General features: G+C 52.7%; 1 protein-coding gene across 1 annotated transcript in view; it reads right to left on the reverse strand.

Annotated features, from left to right (window-relative positions):
* The window catches only part of LOC119093043 (sodium bicarbonate transporter-like protein 11), a 13,165-nt gene extending 4,332 nt beyond the window's left edge, over window positions 1–8,833 (reverse strand). Inside the window, exons 1-11 of the mRNA XM_037215936.1 lie at window positions 8,641–8,833; window positions 7,908–8,001; window positions 6,051–6,174; window positions 5,368–5,562; window positions 4,918–4,992; window positions 4,042–4,117; window positions 3,121–3,234; window positions 2,220–2,426; window positions 1,418–1,607; window positions 575–681; window positions 136–220 (exon numbers count right to left, since the gene is read on the reverse strand). Of these exons, the coding sequence (XP_037071831.1) occupies window positions 136–220; window positions 575–681; window positions 1,418–1,607; window positions 2,220–2,426; window positions 3,121–3,234; window positions 4,042–4,117; window positions 4,918–4,992; window positions 5,368–5,562; window positions 6,051–6,174; window positions 7,908–8,001; window positions 8,641–8,833 (1,460 nt within the window). The remainder of the gene's footprint in view (window positions 1–135; window positions 221–574; window positions 682–1,417; window positions 1,608–2,219; window positions 2,427–3,120; window positions 3,235–4,041; window positions 4,118–4,917; window positions 4,993–5,367; window positions 5,563–6,050; window positions 6,175–7,907; window positions 8,002–8,640) is intronic.
* Between the last annotated feature and the right edge of the window lie 3,809 nt (window positions 8,834–12,642).

The following is a 12,642-nucleotide window of genomic DNA, read 5'->3' on the forward strand; positions in this document are numbered from 1 at the left end:
GCATTGCACAACGTTGCCTGGATATAAGAGTCCGGTTTTCGTCTGGGCCACCGGCTCCGGGTTTTTTCTGGTCAGAGTTCAGCACGGCTGGCTTCAGCCAGACGCCAGCGCCGCCGCCGTGGCGTGCGGACTCACTTGTTGCCGGGGTTGTTGACCATGGCGCTGGAGATGTTCTGGTCCATGAAGAAGAGCAGGGAGAGGCAGAAAGCCGAGACCGGCGCTGCCGAGCACGGCGCCCGCACCCATCCCGCTCATGGAGACCAAGCCGATGGCGTTCTCGCCTCGGTAGTGGAACGGCATCAACTAGCGACGGCGGAGGCGGCACGCTGTCACACCGACCACACCAGGTACGCACAGGGCGTCCGAGTTCGCAGGGGTACACGCGTCGATAGGGAAATGAGTGTCCGCTTTTATTGAGCGGATCAAAACAGGAGCGGAGGCTATCGATTATCGCACTGGGAAAAGACACCGCTTTTGAGTGGTGAGCAATGGTCAAACTCAGGATATTCGCAAAACGTTGATGTCCAGGACTGCATTGAGAACGAGGCCGCTTAGAACACATGGGATAACTTACGTTTTACTTCTTTGAACAGGAACGATCCGATGAACGTCATAACAAGGACTGCCACAGGCAGGGCATAATCGGCTAGCATCTCCCGCTTGTTGGCTTCCAGGTACGGCCTGCAACGGAAAGGGTACGTCATAGCGCGGCACAGCAGCATATGCTGCCTTCTTGCCTCACAGTCTTCCTGAACATTGTCAGAGACCTTTCTTGAATAGTGTACGATGGACAGCATTGTACCTTCGTCCACGCAGGAGGGGGGAGGGGGAGGGGGTATGAGAGCAACTTTTCCAATCTGGTAATGATTGAAAGCCGGATGAAGGTCACATTCAGATGATGACTGACCGTTCCAGAGAATTAGCCGTACGATCAGCGAATAGCGCAGCCAGGTAAGCAGCACTTCCAACAGCAAAAACAGTTAACGACTTAACAGTAAACGCGCATTAGAGACGCACGCATGGGAGATGCATGATACTCTTTTCACGGTTCGTAGCAGGCGAGAGATCACAGAGCGTCTTGAGAACAGTGCACCATCCCTGATTAGCGCCTCTACCTTACAGGCACGTACACCCGTTTCCGTCGGCGCGACGAACGTGCTCCCATTGGCCTCGCAGGAGACCAAAAAACATCCCTTTGGCGCCACAATAACTGCGCCCCGTGCGACCGTGGCAGAGGGTGGGGATGGGGGCTCGACCTCCAGCACGTGCCCACTGAGCCTCTTTGGGAGCCCTGCCCATCGCCAGATTCCCACACGGCCTCGAGTCGCCCTCGCGAGCGCGGCGAGCGAGGCCGCGGCGCTGCACTCGCCGTGTAGCGGACCGCCGCGGCATCGGCGCGGTGTCGCTTCGGACTCACGTCTTGTTGAAGTTGTAGAGGGAGACGCCGACCCAGAGCGTGCCCAGCATCAGCAGCAGGTAGAGCATGCTGTTCTCTCGCAGGCACTGGTCTATCACCACCACGGTGCCGTTGGTGACGTCGTAGTTGGTCACGTTGGCCCCCTCACTGACACCCAGACACGCCGGAGACAGGTAGTTCCTCTGAAAGTCTGAAAATGTTCGACGTTGGTGAATCGGCTCTGACGAAGTATCCAAGCTTCAAACTCTCGCTTGTGAACAAGTGACGGCTGAAATACGCCCTGGGTTCAGACGGAAGTTTCGCGCATCATCATCAAAGGTTTCAAAGAAATCATCAAAGTAATGCCATGGTGGGAGAACAAACACGCAGCGAGAAACACACAGCTTTTTATCGCCATTGGGTGTTGCTGGCGACTGACGCGGCCATTTTGTAACTATCCTGGAAGACACCACTGCCGGAGGTACAGAAACCCTTGGTTCAACCCCGTGGTGCCCTCCGTTCCCGCCAGGGCGAGAGGCAGTCGACGTCACATAGCCTCCGCTGCTGATCACGTCGAAAAGCCCCAATCACTAAGCCCGTAGTTCGATAGCGGAAGAAGGTAACCTAATTTGCGTCGAAGCCGTTTCATCCGGCGATGACTAGAAGCTCCTTCCAACAGTCATCAGCAATTCCAAGCATTCGCAGCAGCGTATGCCAACCAATGAGCCACACACTAACCAGGCGGAAGTCACCTGTAAGTCCATACATTTGCAAAGCCGTACGTCAACGAATGAGCCACTTGTAACCAAGCGTCAAAGCTCACTGTGCACGGTATCGCGGGTGGCGTCCACGCAGAAGGCTATGGAGATGAACAGGGCGAAGATCTCCTCTGTGGAGCGGGTTGACCAGCGCATCAGCCGCGACACGTCGAACACGCTGTATAGGATGATGAAGAACGAGTTCCAGAGGCCGACGGCGCAGTACATCGAGAAGAAGTCGAGCTCGAAGTCGTCGCAGATGTTTTTGATAACTGCAAGCGGCACAAGGGATCAATGTCGGACGGTGTTGATGACAGAGCGATATGTGAACCATATGTCAAATGTCAGGGTAGCTATCAGAAGCTCTTCACGGCTGGAGGCCGCCTGTGGTAAATATCACACATCCTTAACGACGGGATGTGACACGTGAGATCAAGTGTTTCTGCCGACAGGAACTTGCAGGCCAGGCAATCGCCAATGATGCGACTAGGCGATATTAACGATGTCATTATTTATGCACCGGGTGCTTGGCGCGCGTGCGGTGTTGCCTGATCTCCCCGCCATCATTACATCTGCCCGCGACTGTGACGACCATTCGCCAATAATCATGGCCTTATTGGTTTTCCCTCAAAGGAGAAGTGCCGCCAACCTTCCTCACAAAGATCTCGTGTGCGAGGCGGTCCAAATGTTGGGCGAATGCCAGGTTCGCGTGGCCAGGACACACTCCACACTCACCTAAGAGATGTGATGTAATCACTTCCACCACAGGGCCTAATAATCTGGCATATTCAAACATATGCACACCCCGGCCGTTTTCGCGGCGCAGATTCCCACCAAGCAGCACAATGCATCACTACGGCCTTTCGACCGCTCTTCAGGCACGGTGCGCAGCCGGCGTGCTCGCGCCACACGTTCACGAGCGGAACGCCTGACAAACCGGCCGCGCGCTCCGTCGCACACGCTTACTTTTGATGTAGATGGCGAGCGGCGCAGTGGTGAGCAGCACCATCAACGGCTGCCCGCCGAACACGAAGAAGAACAAGCCGCCCAGCGTCTGACCGATGATCACCTTCTTCACGTCTGTAAGGCGCGAGGTACAGTTAGGATATCTGAGCAAAGCCTGCCCAGAGATGAGCTCCGATGCCGAAGCGTGGCGCGGAGGTGAAGGCAACGGGATATTCACAAGTCTGTCATTGGGGCTTTCCGACGCACTCAGCTGCTGAGGCTATATGACGTCGCCTACCTCTCACCCTGGCGTGAAGGGCGGGCACAGCAGGGATTCAAACCCCGTACCTCTGGGTTTCCAGACGCGCATTGGTTAACGCAGGCAAGGTAACTACAGCAATATCGGAGCCCAGCACACGCACGCACGCACGCACGCATGCACGTACGCACGCACGCACGCGCACACATTTACGGGTTGTGACAGGAGCGGGTTGGCGATTAGCGATAGCAAATTGGAGGAGTATCTAGAACAGCGGACGGCGATCCGTGGGTTAGACAGAACGGGTCCCACTTTGGCGCGATTGAGGCTAAGACTTAACAACTGCTTCATGCACAGATATCGCTCCATCAACCCTTCTAATGAAAGGATCCGATCGTTTTTATTGCTAGAGAACAGTGAGGCCATTTTGCGTTATTTTTATCGGTAGTGTATACTTTTGGCGGCGCAATGTGGTGTTGCATGACCTCAGAAAATATCTGCAGCATGCAACTTTCACAACATGCAAGCATGTTCTCACAGCCAAAGAGCTCGCTTACCGAAATGGCGGCAAACTACCAATAATAAAACGTGACAGAACCGACACTGCATTCACGACGCCTTACCAATCTTTCCGCCTGTGTTATGGTCATTCAGGACTCCAAACGCAATGGAGGGGAGTATACAGGCGAAATACAAGAAGAATGTGGTCGATATGGTCTTCTGCAGCGTCTTGTTCCCAACAAAGCCGTCAACATAGTCCTGGTGGTAAAAGGCACGCTTGGTACGCAAAAATCGCGCGAAATAAAAAGCTGATAGCAAACGAAGTAAGCCATGGCGAAATCAAACAGCAACTTAAATACCGTTGATGCTGTTTAAGAAGACAACACACTGAGCATATTACTAAGAACTAGTACGTAGATAGGCCTTAGTTTGAGAGCATTAAAAAGCAAGAAAGGTCACAGGATGAGGCTCGTTTTTCTCCACGCATTTTGACAATATGATGTATTTGAGCTTCATGTCATTACCACCCCACTCCCCCTAAACAATTCAACGCCAGCAACGGTGAAGTTGTCCAAATGGCTGGTAGGAGTAACTGGCTTCGAGATAAGCAGACACCACCCACTTAAACACTGCCTGCACACAACCAACGGGAGCGTAAAGAGGCGTAATGTGGCTGGGCACATGGGACGTCGCCTCCCCATACCTGGATATAGAACGGCACATGGGACGTCGCCTCCCCATATCTGGATATGGAATGGCACATGGGACGTCGTCCCCCATATCTGGATATTGAACGGCACATGGGACGTCGTCCCCCATACCTGGATATAACACGGCACATGGGACGTCGCCCCCCATACCTGGATATAGAACGGCACATGGGACGTCGCCTCCCCATATCTGGATATAGAACGGCACATGGGACGTCGCCTCCCCATATCTGGATATGGAATGGCACATGGGACGTCGTCCCCCATATCTGGATATTGAACGGCACATGGGACGTCGTCCCCCATACCTGGATATAACACGGCACATGGGACGTCGCCTCCCCATACCTGGATATAGAACGAGGCCCTTCGCTTGAGGTCGGCGGAGAGGCCGGTGCCCACGGTGCAGCACTTTTCATCTTCCTGCACGAATCGGGGAGGAGCATGGGTCACGCGATGTTTCACGTCGCTACAGGCGGCATGACTGGCGATCCACCACTTCTGAACATGCAAATGCGATGTTGGATAGATTACCGTGATACGCAGTAATCTGCACCCATGCTTCGCGTGTGTCCGAACACTGATAACGCCCTCGATTATTTGTTTGCGCGCACGTGATAGCGAAGGCATGCTGAAGTCCTCTATCATTCCATCAACCGATCTCCGACATGCCAACCGCCGACGCCCGCAGCACCCATGAAGGCGTCTTCGCAGGTCTGAGAAGGAATGGCATGACGCGAGCTCCCCACTCTCCCACCCCTCCCTCGTCTCCATCTACTTCCACGTCCGCCAGCTCACCAGCGGCTCTTCATCAAGGTTGACGGCATGCACTTTGGTGTCTCCGTCTTCTATGGCCATCATCTGGGTGTGCTTGACGATGAGCTGCATAAACTCCTCCTCTGTGTGCGCCTCCATCAGCCGCTGGCGGAAGTCCATGTCGGCGATGATGGTGGCGAACGTACGGGCCGTCTCCAGTGCGTTTTTCGTGCCTTTCTGCGGAACCAGACCGTTGTTAGTATGTGAGACAGCGGAGACGCCGCGGTATTTACAGTGCTGAGATCTGCACTGTGGAGCCCAGCAATCTACCAGATCATGATGAAAGCTAAACGTCCACTAACTACAACGCACGGGAAGTATGATAGGGGCTATAGTAGTGTTTTCCGCAGCACAAAGGCCCCAATTGCTAGCAGGAGGCTAGGAACAGCGATCTATAATGGAGCGAATTCTCGCTGTCGATACCGAATAAACTATATTCTCAGTACGCTGGTAAAACGAGGCGCATGATTGTGTTACACCGAAGTCGATTTGACAGCATCGTGTTCGATACCGACGGAAATCGGACATACATGCCCTCGCATACGCCATCTTCCATCCCTGTGGGCTACACTATCCAGAGTGGACCGCGGACGGGCCGGCAGCAGGCCGCAGCGGCTGCACTCGAGAGCGTGACACACGCGGGTTACCGCGCACTACCGACCCACCTCCTTGCTGGGCACCAGGATGAGCACGAACAGCTTGACGTGCTTTGCCGTGCGTCCGAAGTTGGCCGGGTGCTTCAACCGGGCTATGGCCACGTGGCGGCGCTGGAGGGCCGGCAGGTGGCACCTGGGCCACCAACAACACGGTCACGGCCACCGAAACATCACGCTGTTAACGTCACCGACGGCAGGACGTGGGAGGGTGAAGGCAGTCCGGGTACTGCAGGAGGGGGGGGGGGGGGGGGGGCGTCAAGTGGCTGGTTTTGACGTTTTTACCTCAGCGGATGCAATGCAGGCGCAAAATGTCGACCTTTGGTAATCCTACACTCGCAGCTCTGCAGTGTGTACTCGGCTCGCAATTTCGCGATAGTCGCCGACATTTTATCAGTATAACGTTCCAAAAAACGGTCGTTCCCTCATTAACGTAACGTTTCCTCATTAACATGTCGGTGATAAGCACACGCTCGGGTGGGGGAGGGGTTAATCCCCATCCCGAATGTTTTTCCAGAGTAACTTTCGAGCAGCCGTGGCGTAGCCGTGTGGAATTTAGTGCGGCTGCAGACAATGCAATAGCTCATTTTTTGGTGTGCAAAATTGCGTGTTCCTTAAAAGGTCACTGAGCTATAGCAGGTCGAAGTTAGTTCATGGCTGTCTGTGGTGAAAATTCGTGTGGAACCGGTGAACTTGATGTGACAACGGAGTGTGAGACGAAGACGTCCATCTCTGAGACAGTTTCTTAGACAACTGGATGCTTGAATTAATGATTAAATTGAATTTTATTGACTTGGAGACAGGTATGAAGGTCAGACCAATGTGAAGACCAAACTGTTTTCTTTTAGAAAAAACTTGCTGTGCGGTGGTTTCGGACGTTCATTTCGAATTTTCCGATCACAGAGAAGTTAATAGGCATCGCATTTATACTTAGTGAAGGTCAGATGAGGTCACTGACGTAAAGTGCCCCAACCAGCCTATTGCTGTTGGCACCATACCGCCTAGCATACTTTATCTTCGACACTTATCCAAATTAAAAAAATCGAACTCTCGTTGGGTTTTGGTCACCATGACCTTTTGAAGGCAAAGAGAGCCACTGACCTATAATGAACATCAATGACCTTTTCAGAGAACAGGTATCTAGGTTAGAGGTGGTTGCATGGGGAGGCCTGGGGCTCCCCGGACATTGATCTGGAGTTTGACCCTGTTTGACCTCAGCTGACCTGAGCATCATGATATAGGGGCCTCAGACTTTTGCATAAGTGAGTTAGCATTTGGGCCTACCTTCCCTGTGAACTTGGTTGGTAGCTTTGGCTTTGTATGGTTAATAGTCGGCTGGATTGGTTGGTATTCAGTTGCTTGGTGAATTTTGCATCTCCTAGTTTTTAAGATCTAAGGGGTTCACACACGCAAGCATGTGGTTTTAACAGGCCACCTGGGCGCGTGTTAAGACCACGCGTTAACTTAATATAGACACTTTGACTGTCTCTTAAACTAAAGATCAGATAGTTGCGACTTTTATTCTCTATAATGTATAACTGAAGTCAGCGAAATGTGTAACATACATACACCTTTTTCCAGGACTATCAGTGCCCCTGATATAATTTACATATGCAATCAGAAATCAAAAAATAAATACATTTGCATGGTAACAGAAAGTGGGAGTGGGACCCGTCGTCCTATCACAGTCAGAACTTGAATTTCCCTCGAAACGAGCAAATCCGAATATCGAAGAAGAAAATCAATAAAGGTGAGTCCCGTAGCCAAAGTTAATTCCAGCAAGCGAACCATTTTCATCTTCTCGGCAGCTTCCCATTCGTGACCGCAGCTTAAGAATGCCTACCAGAAACCGTCGTTTGCTTCACTTACATGGTAGCCGTCCAGGACTGGTCGTAGTCGCTGGAGTCCGTGTGGCGGTCGGGACTGCTGCATGTGCCCTGGATCGTCTTGGCCAGCTGGGTCACTGCAACCGCGAAACGGCCGGCGGCTTATTCAAGGAGGCCTTGACACTGAGCTTATTTTTAGATAAGGTAGTAGTATTAGTCACCTATTAAGACAGAAGTATTATTATGAACTTATCTTTGAAGTTATTCTAGGTTGCAATGCTACTTAATCAGCTACATTCCTGCAGGTAAAACTATTAATTGTAAAAAGTGCGTACTTTTTCAGCATGCAGGGAAACAGTTCACAAATCCGCATAGCTTGATTAAATGGGTGATTCAGACTCCAGCATAAGATGTTCTCTGATTATAAATAGACTTGATGGGATGCAAAATGCAGGACAGTAAGCACTTAACAGCATGTTTTAGCTGTCATTCACCTAGAAATAGAACAAAAGCATGCGGCTGGTGCTTTAATTATACTTGTGCACCGGCTAGGCAGGGCCTTGTGGTAGCGAGACAGCGTTGACTGACGGCGAACTGACGATCAGCGACGGGGAGGTTTTCGGAGGGCAGCAGCACCGTAGTTCGTCGAACAAACCCTCAGAAAAGAAACGATCCTCAGAGGCACTCGGAGTTCTCAGGCTGCCTCCGAGTTCTCCGAGCACGGAGTCCAGCTGGCCCAGCCCGTTGCATCTGCTCGAGTCCAGGCAGATGCCCACCTGAGTCTTTGACGAAGAGCACCCCCTTGGCCTCCTCGCGTGTGGTGAGGGGCTCCTTCTCCAGCAGCGCCGTCAACATGCGGTCGACCACACCCTCCAGCGACGTCTCCGTCACGTCCAGCAGCAGCTGGGCCTGCTTGATGAAGTGTGACACGTCCATGGAGGCGCGCACTTCCGAGCTGAAGTCCTTCATCGCCACCTTCTGCAGCCGGCGGAGCAACAACGCGAGTTACTGATCGCGCCAGTCGAAGCGGCGTGTTAGCGTTATTGACGGGTGCATTATATCCTGTACCAATACTGGCCAGCAGGGTAGTTTCAAACATTGCGATTGGTTTCCTTTCCGCCTCATGACGACTCCAAAGCATTATTTCCCAAACTTCCCCGCTAAAGCATGAGACCTCACCCGAAAAGCAAAGTGCAAATATTAAAACCTATTTGAACCGATTGGCCCAGGTGCATTGCCGGCCGGTGATTTTAATATGCTCCCGACAATTACGATAGTGCGATAGTGCGATAACCGGTAGTGCGATAGTCGATAGTACGATAATCGATACTGCGATAGTGCGATAACCCAGAAGCAGCGTGTTGCTACTTTCTCGAAGGTGGATGCACTTTTGCAAACTTTGTACTCATTAAGATTCAGAACGCAGTAAAAGCTCCGTGCATGCTTCTAGTCATCCTTTACACCTATGCTGTCAGGCAATGTGAGCTCATGGCAGTGAAGTGTAGGACTCAGCATTGCTGCATCAATTGAGAGACTTGGTTTGGCAGGAGACGAGGACGCGGTCGAAAGGCCTGTCTGCAGACCTATCAGAACGTTCGGTAATTGTATTATCTTTCAGCTGCTCACTGGAATGTTGTACTGGCAGCAATGTTCCTGTGTGCATGGATACGTGACACCTTCTCTTGTTTGCTCCGTGCATGGCGGTTCACATGGTAGCCGTCACGGACCGGCCAATAACAAACGTTGACACGCATTGCACTCAACGTGGACGTAAGAAGAGGGAGGTCAGCTAGGAAACCCACGCTTTCCGTGAGTGTTCAACATTAACGCTGTGGTCATCCATCCAAAGAGCAGAATTTAGAAGGGAGTTGATTTAGTTTGAGGGAACGTTCTCATGCAACGTTTTGATGATCCCTGTGGTCCCTGTCCCTAGCCACTTCTGTATTTTGGCCCTATGTTTCATTGTTGACCGCCCGAAGAACGTTCAACGCAATGCAGTGCAATAAAGTAAAGCGTCTCCTTTTCGAGATATCTTTGATGATAGATTCAGGCGAAAGACGAGGGGCAGTTCTGACAAACATGGGCTTGGTGGAAGCACTTCTCGCAAGCAGGTCTTCAGACCGTTGAACGATAGCGAGAACGATCGAATGAGACCGGACAGGCATACTACGGAATTGGCTGCTATATTGACGTTATTACGGAGAGCTAATGGCAACTGCCTTCAACGGCGACGGCTGGGGTTACTTGTGCGTTGTCGACGTCAGCGGTCTCGCGTCGAACCAAGACGGGACGACCGAGCGTAAAACGGTACTCGTGTGCTCTCCACCAGTGTCATTAAGTTGGCATTTTGAGTGGTAGCATGCAGCTCATATAGATGCTTGAGCGAGCGAGACCGAATCGTCTCACGTACGGCAAGGGAAAGGTTGCTCGAGTCTGCCCGTCAACGACAACTCATCAGAGCTTCGTCCCGGCACGTCACCACCCGGCCCATGACAGAAGAGCGTATAACAGCACAGCGCATGACGACAGCTCACCAGAGCTTCGTCCCGGCACATCACCACCCGACCCATGACAGAAGAGTGTGTAACAGCACGGCGCATGACGTAACGTTATTACGGAGCGCTGACAGTGACCGCCTTCAACGGCGACGACTGCGGCTATTGGAGCGCTGTCGACGTCAGCGGCCCAGCGGGAGACCCAATCAAGTCGCTGAGCCGACAGAACACAGCGAAAAACCGACTGCGCTTGGCCGACTCCACCCGCAGAGAGCTGACGGCGAGATCCCGGCTGGGACCCGGGTTCCGTGCGCGCTGATCGTTACCTTTTTACGGCCCGCAGCCAGGTTGTCACAAATCGATGCGTAACGTCGACGTTGTATGGATCGCATACTGCATGCGCCGTGCGACTCCGCGGTACTGCACTGAGGCCGCAGCGACGGTCTCGTGCTTACCTCGTCATTGGTGTACATCAGCGTGATCTTCTCGCCTTCCTCTGTAAGCAAACAGCAGCGCGATAAGTACGCGTGAGACTTTTCAGGTGGCTCAGCGGAGATGCTAGTGGGGTGGGAGGGGGTAGGGAGGGGAGCGGCTAGCCGCTGGTGGAGGATATTGCTCATAACCTCCACTACCAGCTACCGCCACTGAGCTGTAATGCAGACGCCTGGCCAACGGTTCTCTGCACGCTCGTTGCTCGGAAGTGCTCAGGAAGGCGAACGCACGAGGGCTCCCATCTTAATGACGGTTGCAGTGGGTTGTGGACGAGGGGACCGTTACCCACCACCCACCAGGACACGTCACTGAAAACGAATGCAAACATTGCACGTCAACTGTTACTTAATGCTGAAATGTTTCTAAATCCATCCAGTTGCTCATGACCGGTTGTCCTATTTTGGCATTTCGCTCGGTTGCCCGTCCCTGAAGGCGGTATCTTAAAACAAAAGGAACGAAACCCTAAAAGTTCCTCGTTTCTCTATTAATCGATCCAATGGCATTTTTGGTGTCATTCGGACCAAGGTTAAATCAAATGGAAATTGACACATGTCGCAGGTGCGATAATCAAAGTGGACGCAGCTTATTTGGAGAGCAGGTTTCATTAAAGTACCAAGCGTGACCAACTCGTGTTTTTGCCCTACGTGAGGTAATGTGCTGGAGGATTAAGTTCCTACATACCTGCATGCGCACAAAAGAAAATGGCGTGGTATGCGTGGTATGCTGATATTGCAAATTACTTCCAGCCCTGTAAGTGCCCATAGACATAGGGAATCAGAGCAAAAGCCAACACAGATTTTTAAAAATGTCACATGAAGAACAAAGCAGTCTTCCAAAAAATTTGCGACCTCCTGAGTCCTCTATGCAGGTTCAGCAGATCCAAGCTGCATGCTCACACCATCCCTTTCGCTGCCAGCCGATGCATAACTCAAATGCGACTGAGTTTGCAATGCAACTCCGGGAGGGTCAGAACGCTTCCTTTCCAGCTGGTCTGTCGTCATCTGAGCCTACACCAGCCACCTACCCGCTCTCCCTGTGGGCAGACGGCGGCTGACAGTCTCGACGGGTAGGCGCTCTCGACCTTTCCGCGGCCGCTGAATTCGCCACGGGGGCGGCAACGGTGCGCTCGACATTCCGCCCCCTCGCGCTCCCAGCGGGGTGCTGGGCGTGGGAGATCCACCCACCTCCGCAGAGGAACGGCAGGCTGCAGGTGTAGTCGTACTTCATGGCGCGCGGCGTCCGGCGGCCTCGCACTGACCCGGCCCGTTCCTGGGACTGCACCTCGCGAGCCGACGCCCTCGCACTCCGGTCACGAGTGACCAGCATGATAATACACATCTTCTCCGACAGACGTCTATCTTGACACGCCCGTATCTTGTGCTCACGTGCGGGTGCGGCGCCGAAGGTCAATAGATGCGTACTGCTCTATTTACTCGTCAGAAGCCGCCGCCTTAAAGATCAGCGGCCCATGGGGACATGTGCGCAGAAACGCGTCACACGAGGTTGGGTTATACTAAGCTTGTAATTCACTCTGTGCATAACATCGGCTGAATGCGAGCGTGTCGGCGTAACTGGCGCGGCCTTATTAGAAGGTCAGAAATGAGAACTCGGGCCGGCAACTTCTGCTATACCCGCGAGGCAGGGGGAGGCCAAAAGTGTAAGCTCGATCATTGAATTTCGACCGAAAAGGCCAGACCTAAGCCAGTAATGACACACTTGTTTACAAGCCTTTCCGACGAATTCCTTTTTTATTGGTGTCATTAGTTTGCACGGTCACGCAAATTAGCAGCT

This window comes from Pollicipes pollicipes, unplaced genomic scaffold, assembly GCF_011947565.3.
Source record: "Pollicipes pollicipes isolate AB1234 unplaced genomic scaffold, Ppol_2.1 Scaffold_38;HRSCAF=43_pilon_pilon_pilon, whole genome shotgun sequence".
Taxonomy (NCBI): domain Eukaryota; kingdom Metazoa; phylum Arthropoda; class Thecostraca; order Pollicipedomorpha; family Pollicipedidae; genus Pollicipes; species Pollicipes pollicipes.